Source organism: Salvia splendens, chromosome 3, assembly GCF_004379255.2.
Source record: "Salvia splendens isolate huo1 chromosome 3, SspV2, whole genome shotgun sequence".
NCBI classification, from domain to species: Eukaryota; Viridiplantae; Streptophyta; class Magnoliopsida; order Lamiales; family Lamiaceae; genus Salvia; species Salvia splendens.
In genome coordinates this window covers 6,057,382-6,075,306 of record NC_056034.1, presented here as the reverse complement: position 1 = coordinate 6,075,306, position 17,925 = coordinate 6,057,382, and the positions used below count along the sequence as shown (strand labels likewise).

The following is a 17,925-nucleotide window of genomic DNA, read 5'->3' as shown; positions in this document are numbered from 1 at the left end:
ATTTTGTGATGTAAGCTAAAAAGGTTAGTGGTCAAGCACGCATGAATTTTATTTTTCTAGGGAGATTATCATAATTAATAAATCACAGGTTAATGATTCTATATTGTGGGCCATTTGACGACGTCGATGTCGGCGTTTCGCTATTTGTCTTACAATGTTTTCTAAATATCACCATTATTTATTATATAAGCATGTAGTAATTGTGCATCCACCAATAAATATTTATTTTATGCTGATCATCTATTCTTCTCCAATCTCATTTCTACTTCCTTCTAACCTAAGCTATCATGTTACCAGAAATAGGCATTCAGCAACAGGCTACTACAGATAGAAACTCCAAGGTACTACTCATATTTCATGATTTTGTCATCATTAAATTCTACTACTACTGTTTTTTATTTACACACATATACATATTTTAAACTTTTTGGTGTATGTTATTGATATTAATTATTAGAAGGAAGTGGATTGTGAAGAAGGAGAAGAATCATTGCAATCATCCTCACCAAGCAGGCCAACCAGCATGGTCTTTAAGGCAAATTCCTCCTCCTTATATTCATCCCTTCTTCTGTCATATCTATATATTTGCTTCAGTCAAGTTTGACAGGTCATGATCAGAACCCGACCCAAACAAATAAACGGGTTCTGGTCATGACCTATTAGGCAACCTCACATAAGTTTTTTTAATAATCTATTATATTTATAAAAAAAACAGAAGGAGAACAGAGTGATCCCCGCACACCTAGTGGCGGAGGCCATCTCGACACTGAAGGGGCTCGACCTGAGGTGGTCGGCCCCCATCACCCCGGCCGAAATGCAGTACGTGGAGCAGTACGTCCTGGCCAAGTACCCGGAGTACTGCAACGGCCTCTGCCTCCCTGACCGATCCGATCACGAATCTTCCACCTCTGACATGATCACTAGGATCCAGCTGTCGCCCTCCAGGCTGGTCGACACCCTCACCAAAAAGACCTCCTTTCAGGGCAACTTCATGTCCATCCCCGAGATCCAGGCCCGCAACCGCGCCCTCGACAGCTGCGGCCTCACTGCAGAGGACTACCTCGTCGTGTTCACCGCCACAGTCAGGGAGGCCCTGACCATGGTGGGGGACTCCTACCCCTTCTTCAGGGGGAACTACTACATGACCGTCCTACCTGAAGACGAGGACGTCATCAGGGAGGTGGCAGCGTCCAAGGACGCCAAGGTGGTGGGGGCGCCCGCGGCTTGGCTGGACCTCAGGATAAAGGGGTCCCAGCTGAGCCAGTATTTCAGGAGGAAGTGCAAGTGCAGCCCCAAGGGGCTGTTTGCGTACCCTGCTGCCTGCTCGAACGGAGAAGGGGGTTTTCTCCGTTCTAGCATGCACTGGATATCGGAGGCGCATAGGAACTCGTGGCACGTGCTGCTTGACGCTGCTGGGTTGGAGGCCGGGAAGGAGTGCCTATCGCTGGCGCTGCACCGCCCTGATTTTGTCACGTGCACGGTTGATGTGGCGCATGCGCACCCGTCTAAGGTTACCTGCCTGTTGGTGAGGAGGAAGTCGTTTGAGACGGACGCCCCTTCTGCTTAACATATATGTACGCCTTCTACATTTTGGCCTTTTTATGATGATTTATAGTACATAACATATTTGGTTTGAGCAAGGTCTTGATTTTGCAATAATGGTGTTGTGTTGGATAAATATAATAAGTACTAAGTACTAACCATGGTTCCTTGTTTCTTATTGGCCTCTTTTGTATGTAAGAATCTATAAAATTTTGCTCGTATAATCACTTAATCAGTCATTTGGTATGAGGGAAATATTACTGTATTTGCTGATTTGCTATTGAAATGGTTTTGTTCAAATGCAAGCTGATCTACCCTGTATCACTGTTTTCAAAATGCAGTTCCACAATTTATATATTTAAACCAGTAATGAATCAAATCGTTTTGAATCAAAAAACAGAACCGGTTCCAAGCAATTTTTAACATTTACAAAACTAGAAATCAGAATTGAGAAAATGGAGGATCTGGTGTGGATAATCCTATGAATAGAGAAAAAGCAAAAATTACGTCCTTTCAATAATAAATTACTACTACTACTACTATACTTTCTCACATACTCTCTCCACATATTTCTGCTGTTAATTCTATAATCAATAAGAATGGATAATGCTAGCTACCAAGCCGGACAAACCAAGGGTCAAGCTCAGGTACATTTTTACACATAAAATAACTTATACTACTATTCAAATTTCTAAATAAAAGGCTAGCCAGTTGATGGACAAAGCTGGCAATGCTGCACAATCAGTTCAAAATTTTATTATATAATTAATTTATTATCTCCTCTTTTAAATATCTAACTTAACTAAAATCAATATGAAATGTTGATTTGATCAGGTGTTTGTTCTTCCATGGATATAGGCTGGACAGCAGGCGCAGGCTACTGTCAAGAATGCCTGTAACTCAAACAAGTGAAAGCTAAGAGATTCTTCATCTCATCTCATCTCATCTCATGATGTCCAAGCATGCTTCTATCTAATCTTTTTCTTCTGTTGTTGAAATCATCAGTTTCAGATTTCAAGTTTTGGTGGTTCACATGTTTCCTTGTCATGTAGAGAGAGAAGCAAGAGTTTCTCATCAAATGAAGTAAATAAAATTTTATTTTAATAGTGTATGAAGGATTTGCGACATGGATTTTTACAGTTTACTATACAAACTATTCACATTTTCAACAGAATAGTATTCACACACTATTATCATATGGCCCTATTTTTAACAAGGGTTAGTATCCAATTAAATTAGTTTGGCAAGTTCTGGACTTAATAATTAAACATCAATGTGTAAGGAAGGAAATAATCACTTCAAGCTGTAATGACTTCAATTTAATTAGATGACATAATCAATGTATGATCCTCTAAACTCCCTCTTAAGTCGAGGATATCTGGATATGAAAATGTAATAGGAATACAGTTTAAGAAGTCTAAGACTAACCAAATTTATATAGTTGAAGATCAATAAGTGAAACAGGTCGTCACTAAATGAAACGTGGCACTTCAATTCGGTATTCCGTACCAATATTTATGTGTCGATTTGTGCTTTGCTGGTAGATTTATCTATTTTAGTACTACTAATATTTATCAAAACATTTATGAAGACTTTAGACTTTGGGGTTTTTTTGCTTGTATTAATAAAATGCCACTTTTTGCTCAATCATTACCTGCCTAATTCAAAAGTCCTCATTAGTAGTATATCAATCAATATATACCTGCCTAATTACTATATTGCCACTCTTCCAATTCTGCCCCTGCAGGCAATACTATAACGCCACTTGTTTTACTCAATGTTCACGATACCTATTTTCAATATGCTATCAAATTCGTCGGTTGATTAATTGACATTTTGTAAAGGGCCTACGTACTAAAATTGAAGTCCAACAAATTATGATCCTTGATTGAAGAAAGACTGCAGTAAACATGATTTTATTTTCCTGTTTGTGGTGTATGTATGAGTTGCGTGTTAATGAATAACAGCGAAATTCATTGAACAAAATCTATGATTTATCATTGTTAGTAGTAACATATTGATTTTTGGTACTAAAAGAAGATATTTATAACAATCTATCTTGTCAAGGTGGAGCCACCTAAATTTGACAACACCACACAAGTTTATTTAAAACTAGTTTCTATAATTGAAATAAAATTTCTATTAGTGAAAGAGGAAACATATCATAATATAAAGATTCTCCTATCATATAGTGACAAGCAACTTAAAGCTTTTTTCATATATTCTCTCTCCATTAAAAAAGTAATGTATTTATTTATACTACTAAGCTACCCATGATTAGACATCATAGTAAAAATAAAAGGAGACAATAGTAAAAATGAAATAAAAATGTGGGTTGGCGCAACCTAGCAAAAGTCGGAGTTGATGTTAGCGGCGGGCGGTATCTCGAAATGCCACAGCCTCCCCTCCGCCTTGACCCGATTCTTCTTACATAGGAACGCCTCCGCATACATCTTCTCCACCCTCCGATCCACGTCGTGTAGGAAGACGTGCGTCACTCCCGCTTTCTTCCGGTTCCTCGCCATCACCGCCGCGGAGTATATCGCCGCCATCCTCCCCGGCGCCTCAGGGAAGTAGCCCCGCGGCGCGTCGATCATTATTAGGTCCCACTCCGTGTCGTACACCTCGTTTGCGAGCATGTTCAGCGCTAATCTAAATCATAAATAAATTCACCGGAATTTAGAGAAAAGAAAATCAATTAGAGTATGAATAGCAATGGGGAGGGGAATACCTGCATTTATGGTTGCCACGTAAGAAAGATTTATTCGGGGAGCAATGAGGCTCGGAACGGAAATGGTGCATCAAGTCGTCGGCTTGGGAGAGTTGGTTGCGGTAACGGACGGTGTGGGCCCGGAGGGCAGGGGCGTCTTTTAGGACGGTTTGGACCCACTTGGGATCCTCCTCCAGGAATAGCGTCCTGCCACGTGGATTGAGGGAGGCCCACATGAGTGAATCGCGCCCTAGTCCGAAGACGAGGAAGTCGGCGGGCCCCGACGACCGGAGGACGTCGAATGTCACGGAAATCTCACCACGAGACTGCTGCGGCACCACCGTCGACGTCGCGTAGTGGAGGATCGCCTCTAACTGGAGGCTGGTGGCCGGACCAGAGAAGCGTGACCCCCACGCGCCGCACAGGAACGGGGCCGACGAGTTCTTACCTAGGAGAAGGAACACCAGCGATGCGCCACCGATCAGCCCCATCACCACCAGGCTCAGTGGCCATCGGCTCTCCGCCACCTGGCTTTGGTTGTTGTTTTTCTGCATTATTTTCTCTTGTTTTTGACTGGGAGCAAAGGAGATTTCGCCCTCTCCCATTTTAAACTACATTTAGTAGTAGTATTTATTTTATTATTAATTATTTTGTTTATTTATTTTTGGTTTAAGGGGTTAAGGCTTTGACTAATTGAGTTTCTATATTTGCCATTTTTACTATTCCCTCTTAATAATTTATCTCAATTAAAATATTCTATTTTTATATACAATTCACTTTTTATTAAAATATTTAATTACATTTTCTATATAGCTCCACTTCTATTTCTATATAGCTCCACTTCTACGTAAAATCTTTGTGTTATTCAAAAAAAATTTATACTCTTTTCGTTCTATAGTAGAAGAAGCATTTCTTTACAGTACACGATTTAAGAAAAATTATATTAAGTAAGTAAATAGTGTCCACTATGGTGTGGACATGGCCGGTGGACAAGCCACAAAAGGTTGTCCACAACCACAAAAACAGTTGTCCAGCCCTATAGTCGACTTGTCCACCGCCACAAATCACAATATTTTATCAATTGTTGGTATATTTTTTTCAATTCGAATAAAAATTATTGGACGATTATAATTAGAAAAAAAATATATAATTGAACATAAAAAAAATTCAAAGTTTGTAGATGTGTGTGGATGGGAATGAAATGAGAGTGAAATAAGGAGAACTCCCTTCGTCCCTCTGTAGTATAGACATTTCATTTTGAGCACTCATTTTTTTAAAATGATAATAAATAGTTAAAGTGGAGAGAAAAAATAAAGTAAGAGAGAATAATATAAAGAAGAGTCTTCTCCATATTATTCTCTCACTTATTTGACTTTTTCTCTACTTTAATTATTTATTATCATTTTTTTAAAACAAGTGCCGAAAATGAAACGTCTCTACTGCAGAGAGAAGGAGATAGTATTTATTAAAAAATTTGTAAAAAATGAAATATTTTTTTTTTAAAAAAAGTTGTCCACGACCGCTGCTCTTCGGGCCCTGCTATAGGGAGCCGCGGTCAGAGCCGCGTCCTCCACCCCATCGCCCCGTCCCTGCCAGGTAGCTGGCACGCCCGCGTCTTCCACCCCCCGCCTCGTCCGCCCTCGTCCTCCACTATAGAGAGGCGCGACCGACGTATCCTCTCATAGTGGACACTCTAAGTAAAGGAATAATAAAATAGGAAATGAAAAAGGTAGAGAGATGAAGAGAGGATGAAGTAAGAGGGAATACATTAAATGAGAAAAAATGTGTACTTTACTAAAAAGGGAAATAATTCCATTATTATGGAACGTACTAAAATGACAAAATAACTCCACTATTATGGAATTGAGGAAGTACTAAATGGGACGGGTGAAAATTTAACATTGTACAACTTTCATCATTGCAGTTACAACTTACAATATTTTTATTACTATAAAATATGCCTTTTAATCGATAAAATGTCACCATTTTAGGTTATACCTACCTCAGACAATGTGCATCTTTTGTTTGAAAACACTACATCGTTTCTACTAGCCAAATATTATTATTTTATTAGCACCGACTGGTAGATAATTCTACTAATAAGATAATGGTGGAGATTCATGATTTTCTGCTATCCTAAAAGGGACAAATATAGGGGAATTAGTTGGACTACTTTGTTTCTTTACAAGAACCAGAACAGAATTAAAAGGTGTGATCTCCTTATCAGTTGCAAACCACTGATGGTTCCGCGAATTATTGATGTTAGTAAATGCTGGTAGAGAATTATGACACAATGAATTTACGTGGTTCGATTTACTGAGGTAAATCTACGTCCACGGGGAGAAATGAGGGCAGGTTTGTATTGCTTGATCTGCGAAAATACAGCTTACAACACAGACTTGCTATATGCTATTTTATCTCTAGAGAGCTTAACCCTTTTCTATCTGATCTAAGTTCTATTTATACATTGAACTAAGGTCGTGGTTTGCAGCCCCACTAACAAGATCGTGGGTGAGCAATAACTGCTCAATAACTGCTTCATACCACTAAATAGATCGTGGGTATAGTGGAGGTCGTGGAGGCCTTTCATGAGTCCACTAACTCCTAGTTCGGTCGAATGCTGAGACCGAACTGCTGGACTTTACCGATCAACTCTTGCCGATCTGAGAGGAGAGCTTGACTGGTCGGCTTTTACCGAGCTGTAGGCTGAGTCCGAACTCTTTGGTCGTGCCGAACTCTTTGGTCGTGCCGAACAGATACTCTTTCTTGGGCTCTGGGCTGATGGGCCGTCACTGTTATTGGGCTTGCCATTAGGGTTTAGTTCGTACCCCATCACTACCCCCCCCGAAAAGCGAAGTGGATCACTTCGGCGAGGTGAGTCACTTCGGCATTCTGGATAACGGTAAGGGGGAGGCTGACGTCAGGGGACGTGCCTAGCGCATGCCTGCATTAAATGCGACAGTAAAATCCGGCCGTTGATTCCTGAAAAGGTGGGATTCGAAACGGCGCAACGATTTCGAAATCTTTCCCGTATCTGATAAATACGCTCTTTCTTCATCATTGAAGCACTTTTGCTGTTGCGTCTTCTATACTCTCTTTCTTGCGAAAATTCTCTCTCCGCTTTCAAGAATTTTTTCAGACTATCTTCACCTTCAAAAAGTAAGAAAAATGTCTTCTTCTTCTTCTTCGGAGTCGGGTAGCGTTAGGAAAGGGGGTAAGGGGTCTTCTAGCCGGAAAGAATCCGGGGAGAAGACCGTAGAGTATTTTCACAGTATCTTGAGTAAGGATACTGTGATATCCCTTTACGAAAAATACTCTTTTCCTGGGGGGAAGGCGGTGGTACCTGACGGTGATCACAGGGCTGACTCCCCGCCGGAGGGTTACGTCACCGTGTACGAGGCCTGCTTAGAATGCGGGCTTCGTTTCCCCCTCCCTTCTGCCTTTATAGATTTACTAGATTTTTTTCAGCTTCCTTTAGGCCAGGTGACTCCGAACTCTTGGAGGCACTTGTCGGCCTTCGCTGCCGAACTCCGTAGGTTAGGAAGGGATTTGTCTTTGAAGGCGATCCTTAAATTCTTTCAATTTAAGAGGAAGGGGTCTTGGTTTTACTTGATCCCTTTACAGCCCTTTAGGGCCTTTTGTAAAACGAAGTGGCCGAAGTGGCAAAATCGCTTCTTCTACTATGATAGGACCGCGGCTCCTAGTTTTCCCTGGAGAGGGCCGGAGTCCGTTATCCGTCACCCTCGGCCTGAACCGTTGGACGAGCTCGATGGCGAGCTCAACAAGATTCCCATAGTTAGGAAACAATACACGGAGTCTGAGCTCGTCAAGGGCGACGTCGTGTTCGACATCTCGTCTTCGGACGAAGAGGCCGAGGGTGAGGATTTCTCTTTATCTTTATGCTCTACTGCTTTAACGAAGAAAATCTGACTTTGCTTTCTTGCTTTTTGGCAGTGTTCATGTTGAATAAGGCTATCAGAAAGTCCTCCGAGCTTGTGGAGCCGGAGAGAGAGAAGGCTACCAGCTCGGCGCCTGATGCCGAGAAGAATCCGAAGAGGCAAAAGACCTCTTCGGGTCCAAAGAAGCCGGAGTCGACTTCGGCAAGTAGGAAGGGGAAGACCCAGAAGCCCCCGAGAGCGCCAGAGAAAGACATGGTCTTGGCGCCTCCTTCGGAGCATATCTGTGAGCCATTTCTATGGCCCACGGACTTCGCCGAGGTGAATTGTCTTCTTGATTCCTTGGCTTGGCTTCTGTCCTGTATTTTTGGTGCCCTCTGTTAACTTTTTTCCTTATCCATTTTCAGAGGAATGATATGCTCTCCAAGCTCGTCGCCGTCGAACTCTCCAAAGCGTCCAACGACTATGCCGAGATGCAGAGGAAATTGGCGGCTGCTTGTCACCGGGCCGAGCAGGCTGAGGCAAACTTTGAGAAAGCCAGGGCTGCTAGGATTTCGGCCCAGGATGAAGCTCAGTTTGCCAAAAACCAGCTCGTCATCCAGCGAGAGCAGACGAAGCGGAGCGATGCTGCTGCCGTGGTTGCCCAAGGGGAGGCTCTCCGTGTTTACACGGAGAAACTCTTTTTGAGCAGCCAGTTCTCGGCCTTTGTCGGTAGCCTGGTAAGGCTAATTGCCGATAAGGGCGAGCAGGGGGCCGACGTCGTGCTGCCTCTGTACAGCCGAGAGATAGCAGCTCGGCTTCAGAATCTGCCGCTCCTTGAGGAGCTCACTTCATCTTCGGTCCTGCTTTCTGCAGACCGAGTCCGGAGTTGCCGAGCTGATCGGGACGAGAACCTGGAGGCTATCTTTGCCTCCGTGGGACCCGTTTCACCCGCTTCGACTTACAACGGAGAGGGTGAGGCCGAGCCGCTGGAGCTGGAGGCCGAAGTCGAGCGGGCCGGGCATCCGGAGAAGGAGGCCGATCAGGAGGCGGAGGCGAGGCCGGCAGGAGACGAGGCCGGGGCTGAGGTAGTTCAGGAGAAAGAAGCTGAACCAGACCAAGGAGCCGGAGACGAAGCTGGCGAAGTATGATTTCGTCTCCCTTCTCTTAGTCTAGTTTCTTCCTTGTAAAATGGCCTTGAAGCCCTCCTAGTGTAAAAAATTTTCCTTGTGAATGAAAAATTCTCTACACTTGTCTTCGTATAGCTTTTCGTACTCGCCTTTATTCCTGTAGTATTTTACTATCTGCTCGGTACATCTGCCGAACTAATATAGCTGCTTTGTACTCAAGGAGATGGAGATACTTCACTGGAAACGGCTGTACTCTTCGGCTTTAGACGAAGCTGAGAAAAGAGCTATAGCCGATCAGACGAAGAATGACGAGCTTCTGGCTCGTTTAGTGAAGCTGGAGGCCGATAATAAGGACTTAGAGTCCGATAAGAAGGATCTGGAGGCCGAGCTGAACACGACCATTGCTGAGAGGACTGCGTACGAGGATTACATCCGTGTGCGCGGGGGCTTGACCATATCAGATGTTCAGAGTCGAGTTGACGAACTGTGGGAGGAATATCATGTACTCCGGAGGAACAATGCGCTGGAGAGCTCGGCTTGCCAACAAGTTGTGAAATCATTACGGCGCTGGGCTTCTCGGTACGACATTGTTCTTTCTCGGCGCCCCTCCATAGAAAGATTCCTTCGGCATGTCGTGCCAACAGATGCTCGCACTCCAGATCAAGCCTCTGGTTCCCTTGTTCAAAATCCTACTTCCAGTCATCAACGAACTCCGGAACAGCCGGAAACGTCAAGACGAGAACGGGCTCAGGAGCAACCGGAATCGTCAAGACAGGGACGGACTGACATTCGCCGAGGAGTTGTGACTATGAGCGAGCAAGATCAGCAGATGATTATTGCAGAGACTCTTCATCGCCGAGGTGTTAGGACTTCTCGGGCTCGGGGAAGAGGCGTTGGGTCGAGGATAGCATCTCGTCGACCTGCTTATTCTTCATCTGCTCGGAACAACCGAACTCGGCTTCCAGAGGATTTTGCAGATAGGTGGCTTAACTTCAGCAATCCTGGACAGTAGAATAGTCCTTTGTAATAGCGTAACGCCATTTTGTAGGGTAGCTGAGTTGTATGCCGAACAAGATTTGAAAAATGAAATTTTGTTTTCGCCTCTAACACTGTATTTACAGCTTAGCGAAAAAATTTCATCGTACTTGTCCTCGGTCTTATGAAGTAAACTTCTTTGACCGGACTCGTCTTTGGTCTGATGAAATAAACATCTTTGACCGGACTCGTCTTCGGTCTGATGAAATAAACATCTTTGACCGGACTCGTCTTTGGTCTGATGAAATAAACATCTTTGACCGGACTCGTCTTTGGTCTGATGAAATAAACATCTTTGACCGGACTCGTCTTTGGTCTGATGAAATAAACATCTTTGACCGGACTCGTCTTTGGTCTGATGAAATAAACATCTTTGACCAGACTTGGTTTGTGTTCTAATTTGGCGATTTTTGTCGCCGGGATCGAACTTTCCCTTGTCCTAATTCGGCGAGTTTTATCGCGTGGATCGGACTTTCCCAGTTAACCGAAGTGGTCTTATGCAGTGAACCTCTTTGACCAGACATGGTCGTCCCCGGTCTTAGGAGGTAAACTTCTTTGACCGAACTTGGTCGTCCTAATTCGGCGAGGTTTATCGCGTGGATCGGACTTTCCCTTATTGCAGTTCGTTTCAGACGAAGTGCTTATTAAGCTGAATTGCGGTCTTGTATCCTCCTTGGAAGCTTGGACACACAATCGTTGGCTTATTGCAGTTCGTTTCAGACGGACTGCTTGTTAAGCTGAATTGTGGTCTTATATCCTCCTTAGAAGCTTGGACTCACAATAGTCTTTAATAATCGATCTAAAAAGGGGATCAGTCTTTAAAGAACGATATACCTTGGTACCATTTGTAAGAGACGACAAGCACATAGAGACAAAACACAGAGAAAAAATGAAAAAGACGAAAGAAAAAACTTTAAACTTTTTATAAAACGACAAGTAAAAAGTACAAGTAAAAACAAACAAATAAAAACATGTACCCCTATGACCGAACTAGACACAAGACAGACTGACCGGACTTTGTCTCTTACAAGTGGAACTTCTTGAGGTTGGAGACGTGCCATGTTCGGGGTACTTGTTCTCCTGACATGTGAGTCAATTTATAAGACCCTTTGCCGAGGACTTCTGACACCCGATACGGACCCTCCCATGTGGGTTCGAGTTTGCCCAGCTTTTCTGCTCGGCTTACTTCGTTGTTTCTCAAGACGAGATCTCCCACTTGAAATTGAAGCTTTTTCACCCTTTGGTTATAATACCGGGCTACTTGCTCCTTATACTTGGCTGCTTTTATGCACGCCAATTCTCTTCTTTCTTCGGCGAGATCTAGTTCGGCTCTCAGTCCGTCGTCATTCATTTCTGAGGAGAAATTTAGAGTTCGGGGACTGGGTACGCCGATCTCCACCGGAATTACGGCTTCAGTGCCGTACACCAGACTATACGGGGTTTCACCGTTGGAGGTTTTGGGTGTAGTTCGGTAGGACCACAGGACTTGAGGGAGATTTTCTACCCATTGTCCTTTGGCTTGTTCTAACCGAGCTTTTAACCCTTTTACCAGAATCCGGTTCGTTACTTCCGTTTGTCCGTTTGCTTGGGGATGGGAGACCGAAGTGAACCGCTGTTGAATGTTCAGCTCTTGGCACCAATTCTTGAACGTCTTGTCGGTGAACTGAGTCCCATTATCCGAGATGAGGATGTGGGGTATGCCAAATCGGCACACTATGTTCTTCCAGACGAAGTCCAATGCCTTTGAGCTCGTTATCGTAGCTAATGGTTCCGCCTCCACCCACTTCGTGAAGTAGTCCACGGCAACGATAAGGAATTTCATTTGCCGAGGAGCTTGAGGAAGTGGTCCCACTATGTCTATGCCCCATTGCATGAAAGGCCAAGGGCTTTGCATAGTGTATAGATCGGTCTGCGGCATCCTTGGGACATTTGCATGAATTTGGCACTTCGTACACTTCTTGACGAGCTGCACTGCCTCTTGTACCATGGTTGGCCAATAATATCCCCATCTCAGAACTTTTTTAGCTAAAGCTCTGGCTCCGATGTGGCTACCGCACGATCCTTCATGAACTTCTCTGAGGATGTAGTCCGTCTCTTCTGGTCCTACGCACCGCAATAACGGCTGGAGGTAAGACTTTCTAAAGAGGACTCCTTCATGAAGTTCGTACCGAAGTGCTCGGCACGTAATCTTCCGAGCTTCTCTCTTATCCTCAGGCAATTGTCCTTGATCCAGATACTGCAAGATCGGCGTCATCCAGTTCGGCGAGCTGGATACTGAATGTACCTCGGCTTCATCAATGCTTCGATGCATTAATTCTTCCGCCTTTGAGCTCGGATCTGAGGCCAACTTACTTAAGATATCTGCTCGGCTATTTTCCGCTCTGGGAATACGGATTATCCGAAAATAGGAGAAACTTCGGCTGATGCTTTGCGCTTTGTCCAAATACTTCTTCATTCTCTCGTCACGGGCTTCACTTGTACCCAACATGTGATTTACTATGACTTGTGAATCACAATGGACTTTGAGAGATTTGACGAGCAGACTTTGCGCTAACTGGAGTCCGGCCAGGAGGGCTTCGTACTCGGCTTCATTATTAGTAGTGGGGATTAGGAACCGAAGTGAGTAGGTTACCTCGTGTCCGTCGGGAGCGACAAGTAAAATACCAGCTCCACTTCCCATCTTGTTTGAAGCTCCATCTACGAATCCGCTCCAGCAGTCCGGTGGCTCTATTTCGGATTCCAAGGGCTGTGCTAGTTCGGCATTGGCAGAATTCTTCTGTTCGGCAATAACAGGAATTGCTTGATCGAACTTTGCTTCTGCAAGAAAATCTGCCAAGGCTTGTCCCTTGATGGCTTTCCGAGGTAGGTATTCAATTGTGTGCTCTCCCAACTCTATAGCCCACTTGGCGATTCTGCCTGATGCTTCTGGTTTGGTCAACACTTGCCGAAGTGGCAGATCAGTTAAGACGCATACCTTGTGAGCATAGAAGTATGGCCGCAGTCTCCTTGCTGCATTTACTAATGCCAGAGCAATTTTTTCCAGGGGTTGATACCTTGTTTCTGGACCTCTTAATGCTCGGCTTGTAAAGTAGATGGGAAGCTGCTTTAGGCCTTCTTCTCGTACAAGCACCGCGCTGATGGTTTGATCCGATGCCGCTAAGTATAAGAATATTACTTCGGCTTCGGTTGGAGCAGAGAGAATAGGAAGCTCGGCTAGATAACTTTTGAGCTCGTCAAAGGCCTTTTTCTGCTCGGCTCCCCACTCGAATTTTGGTGCCTTTTTCAACACCTTGAAGAACGGCAGTTGCTTTTCGGCTGCTTGGGAAAGGAATCGATTCAGTGCGGCTAGACATCCGGTTAGCCTTTGCACGTCATGTATGGACTTCGGCATTGCCATGTTCTGAACGATTTGAACTTTTGAGGGGTTTGCCTTGAGTCCGTCCTTTGAAACCCAACAACCCAGAAACTTTCCCGAATCTACCAAAAAGGTACACTTTTGGGGATTAAGTTTGAGGTTGGCTTTCTTGAGCACGTTGAGAGTGGACTTGAGGTTGTGCTCGTACTCCGAAGTGCTTTTGCTTTTGACGACTATATCGTCAACATACACTTCGACCTCCTTTCCAATCAGGTGCCGAAAAAGCTTGTCTACCATCCTTTGATAAGTGGCTCCGGCATTCTTTAAACCGAATGGCATCTTTTTATAAGCGAAAATGCCGAAATCAGTAATGAAGGCCGTTTTTGAAGCGTCAATCTCATCCATTAAAACTTGATGGTATCCTTTGTACAGATCAAGAAAACAAAAAATTTCAAAGCCTATCAAAGCTTCTACTTTTTTATCTATGTTCGGAAGGGGATAGCAATCTTTGGGACAGTGCTTATTTAGATCGGTGAAATCTATGCACATCCGCCATCCTCCTTCCTTTTTCTTGATCATGACAGGATTGGCCACCCACGAAGGATACTTCACTTCGAATAACACATCCGCCTTCAATAATTGACGGACTTCGTCATGGATGACTTGACTTCGTTCTGCCGCAAAGAGTCTTTGCTTCTGTTTTATCGGCCGGACTGAAGGATCAATATTTAACCGATGAGTGATTACCTCGGGGGGCACTCCGGTCATGTCCAACGGAGACCATGCAAAGACGTCTTTATACTCCTTGAGGAGCTGGATGGTTTTTTCCCGAAGTAGGGGCGTTCCCGCGAAGCCGATTTTAACCGTTCTGGATGGATCGTCTTCGTACAGCTGAACTGTCATCGAGTTCGGCTCCGGTATGACTTCGGTCATCGCCTCTGACTCCGGCTGCTGTGATTGCTATGCTTGGTGGTGCCGATCTGACTGCTCGGCACTTCTAAGCGCAATTTGCAGACATTCCTTTGCTCTCTTTTGGTCACCTCGGATGACCGCTATCCCTCCTTTAGTAGGGATCTTGATGGTGAGGTGATAAGTGGAGCAAATGGCCCGAACTGTGTTGAGCCAGTCTCTTCCCAGGATGATGTTGTACGGGGACCGAGCTTTCACCACGAAAAACTCAATCAACGTACTGGAGCTAGTAGGCGCTTTCCCCACCGTGATCGGAAGGCTGATAATACCTTCAGGGCGGGTGTCCTCCTGGGCGAAGCTCTTCAGGGGAAGCGGAGCCGGACTGAGCCGAGCTGGGTCCACTTCTAGTTTGTCGAAGCACTCTTTAAAAAGAATGCTAACCGACGCTCCTGTATCCACAAACACCCTGTGGATCAGTTTGTTTGCCACTCCGGCTTGGATGACAATGGCGTCTTGGTGAGGAGAGATGGCTGGGACGGGATCAGCAGCCGAGAACGTAATCACTTCGTCCTGCTTCAGCCTTTTATGCGTTGGCTCCTCTCGATTGGAGCCTCTGCGTTCTGACTTTAGGGACGACTTGGTCTTCCCGGCAGGGAGCGCGTCAATAGTCTGGATTACTCCATCATATTGCGGCTCGTCATCGTCTTCGGGATCCGGCTGCCTTTTCGGATCCTGAGGAGCGCAGTTCGCACCACTCTGCTTTTTATTCTTCTTTGGCTGCTTGCTTCGGTATTTTTTCAATGTCCCTGCCTTCACAAGAACATCGATACCTGCAGCCAAGTTTCTGCACTCCTCGGTATCGTGACCGTGGTCTTGATGGTAGGAGCAGTAGTTATCCTGGGGTCGGCGCGCGGCTGATTTCGTCATCCGCTTTGGCTTTTCGAACAGGTCAGAGTGCAGTTCGAAAATTTCCGCTCTCGGCTTGTTCAGCGGTACGAACTGAGCGGGCGGCTTCTCGGGATTGAGACGGGGTCCCAATCTGTCTTGCACCGGAGCCCTTTGAATTCTTTCAAATGGAGTCCGGCGAGGATGCCCCTGATCGCTGTGATCGGGCTTCCTTCTGTCTCCTCGGGACGATGAGCTGTCTAACGACCGTTTGCGACGGTCTGCCTCATCGGCCCGGGAGTACTGGTCCGCAATGTCCCACATTTCCTGAGCTGTCTGCGGACCGCACTCAACGAGCTTCCTGTAGAGAGCTCCGGGCAAGATTCCATTTTGGAATGCCGAGATGACAAGCAGATCGTTGAGATCGTCTACTTGCAGGCATTCCTTGTGGAATCTTGTCATAAAGTCGCTGATTTTTTCGTCGCGACCTTGACGAATGGAAAGCAGCTGAGCCGAAGTGATTCGGGCTTCCGCTTTCTGAAAAAACCTCCTGTGGAAGGCATCCATTAGATCTCGGTAAGATCTGATGCTACCCTGGGGGAGGCTATCGAACCACCTTCTCGCGTTCCCGATGAGCAGCTCGGGAAACAGCTTGCACATGTGGACCTCGTTGAGACCCTGGTTCGCCATGTTATATTGATAGCGCCCCAAGAAATCGTGAGGATCCACGAGCCCGTCGTAAGTCATCGACGGAGTTCGGTAGTTCTGTGGTAGGGGAGTTCGGGTGATGTCGTCCGAGAACGGAGTCTTCAGTGCTCCGTACACGGCGAATCCGATATCTCGTCGGTATGGAGGAGATTGAGTTCTCCTGTGATTCCGGTACCGAGGAGGAGCAGGAATATGTCGGGGTTGAGGATTCTTTCTCCTGGGAGATGCGACACTACTGCGGTAGTGACTTTCTTGTGCGGAGGGAGAAGGAGAATCCGTCGTTTTCGTCTCCGGCTGCTTTTGGCTTTTTCGCAGGAAGGTTAAGAATTCCTCCTGCTTTTCAGCCAAAAACTGCTTGACAGCCTCATTCAAATCGGGCTGCTGGGAAGACTCAGTGGGACGATTTTTGGAGCGGCTTGTTCCTTCGCCATGAGAACTGGTGGTGGATTTATCCCTAGGCTGTTTTCCCGACCTATGAGATGGATTGGCTTCCTCCTGGTTCTCACGGGCAGGAATACGGGTATTCTGCGATCTGGTATGCATTTTTTGGGTGGAAAAAATGGATCAAAAATTCGCTTTATCACAAATTTTGTTCTCTGCTTCCCACAGACGGCGCCAGTGATGGTTCCGCGAATTATTGATGTTAGTAAATGCTGGTAGAGAATTATGACACAATGAATTTACGTGGTTCGATTTACTGAGGTAAATCTACGTCCACGGGGAGAAATGAGGGCAGGTTTGTATTGCTTGATCTGCGAAAATACAGCTTACAACACAGACTTGCTATATGCTATTTTATCTCTAGAGAGCTTAACCCTTTTCTATCTGATCTAAGTTCTATTTATACATTGAACTAAGGTCGTGGTTTGCAGCCCCACTAACAAGATCGTGGGTGAGCAATAACTGCTCAATAACTGCTTCATACCACTAAATAGATCGTGGGTATAGTGGAGGTCGTGGAGGCCTTTCATGAGTCCACTAACTCCTAGTTCGGTCGAATGCTGAGACCGAACTGCTGGACTTTACCGATCAACTCTTGCCGATCTGAGAGGAGAGCTTGACTGGTCGGCTTTTACCGAGCTGTAGGCTGAGTCCGAACTCTTTGGTCGTGCCGAACTCTTTGGTCGTGCCGAACAGATACTCTTTCTTGGGCTCTGGGCTGATGGGCCGTCACTGTTATTGGGCTTGCCATTAGGGTTTAGTTCGTACCCCATCAACCACATTTGTCGTGTGATTTTGTTTTTGACTTATTTTCGGGCAATGATAAAAATTTTGCGATAACAAATCGAAAGAACCTTCAATATAGCTTATTCCGAAAATATGGTGAGAGTAAACTTCTCTGTTCGTCTAAATATCACAAATAAAATATGTGCAATTTTTATAGAATAAAATACTAATACTACAGGTAAAACAAAAGAGGGAGAGGTGAGTGTGGTGAGTGGGAACGCATGTCCATTTCATTACCACTTCTCATAAATCAATACCCGCTACAATTACTACACCTCATCTTATTCGTCAATTAAAAAGCATCAATATTTAATTATCGTCGAATGTAGGCTTCTAGCTTTTATATTTCAACCAAACGCTACACGTACTCTTCTGGGCTAGAATATCCAAATATTTTTCTTTTTGTCTAGCCTTTTATTTCAATTCAAAATCTGTGATCCCAATCTTATTTCCAATTATCTAACACTCCAACACTAAATTTATAAAAGAAAAAATTGTATGTATGGAGAGTCAAAATCCCAAACACAAGAAATTACCTAAATTTTCAAC

General features: G+C 44.9%; 2 protein-coding genes across 5 annotated transcripts; one reads left to right on the top strand and one right to left on the bottom strand.

Annotated features, from left to right (window-relative positions):
* Window positions 1-202: 202 nt before the first annotated feature.
* LOC121793583 lies at window positions 203-2,653 on the top strand. 4 transcript variants are annotated; one of them, XR_006049125.1, is made up of 4 exons: window positions 203-341; window positions 458-535; window positions 716-2,189; window positions 2,377-2,653. XR_006049125.1 is itself a non-coding variant. In XM_042191615.1 (4 exons), the coding sequence occupies exons 1-3, from the start codon at window positions 288-290 to the stop codon at window positions 1,565-1,567; spliced, it is 984 nt and encodes a 327-aa protein (XP_042047549.1). In that variant the 5' UTR covers window positions 203-287; the 3' UTR covers window positions 1,568-1,574; window positions 2,377-2,653. The 4 variants fall into 4 exon arrangements, 3 of the variants coding, with proteins under 3 accessions (XP_042047549.1, XP_042047548.1, XP_042047550.1); XM_042191615.1 differs by having other exon boundaries at window positions 716-1,574; XM_042191614.1 differs by having other exon boundaries at window positions 716-2,653.
* Window positions 2,654-3,731: 1,078 nt separating this feature from the next.
* Window positions 3,732-4,875, bottom strand: LOC121793563 (probable methyltransferase At1g27930). Its single transcript, XM_042191592.1, has 2 exons — window positions 4,274-4,875; window positions 3,732-4,194 (listed from the first exon to the last, which is right to left on the bottom strand). The coding sequence occupies exons 1-2, from the start codon at window positions 4,855-4,857 to the stop codon at window positions 3,888-3,890; spliced, it is 891 nt and encodes a 296-aa protein (XP_042047526.1). The 5' UTR covers window positions 4,858-4,875; the 3' UTR covers window positions 3,732-3,887.
* Window positions 4,876-17,925: the final 13,050 nt, after the last annotated feature.

Excerpts from the sequence above, each read along its gene's own strand:
- LOC121793563 (XM_042191592.1), bottom strand. The coding sequence starts at position 4,857 with ATGGGAGAGGGCGAAATCTCCTTTGCTCCCAGTCAAAAACAAGAGAAA. Across the intron at positions 4,195-4,273 it reads CGTGGCAACCATAAATGCAG|ATTAGCGCTGAACATGCTCG; the intron begins GTATTCCCCTCC and ends TTTATGATTTAG.
- LOC121793583 (XM_042191615.1), top strand. The coding sequence starts at position 288 with ATGTTACCAGAAATAGGCATTCAGCAACAGGCTACTACAGATAGAAAC. Across the intron at positions 342-457 it reads CTACAGATAGAAACTCCAAG|AAGGAAGTGGATTGTGAAGA; the intron begins GTACTACTCATA and ends ATTAATTATTAG. Across the intron at positions 536-715 it reads CAACCAGCATGGTCTTTAAG|AAGGAGAACAGAGTGATCCC; the intron begins GCAAATTCCTCC and ends TAAAAAAAACAG.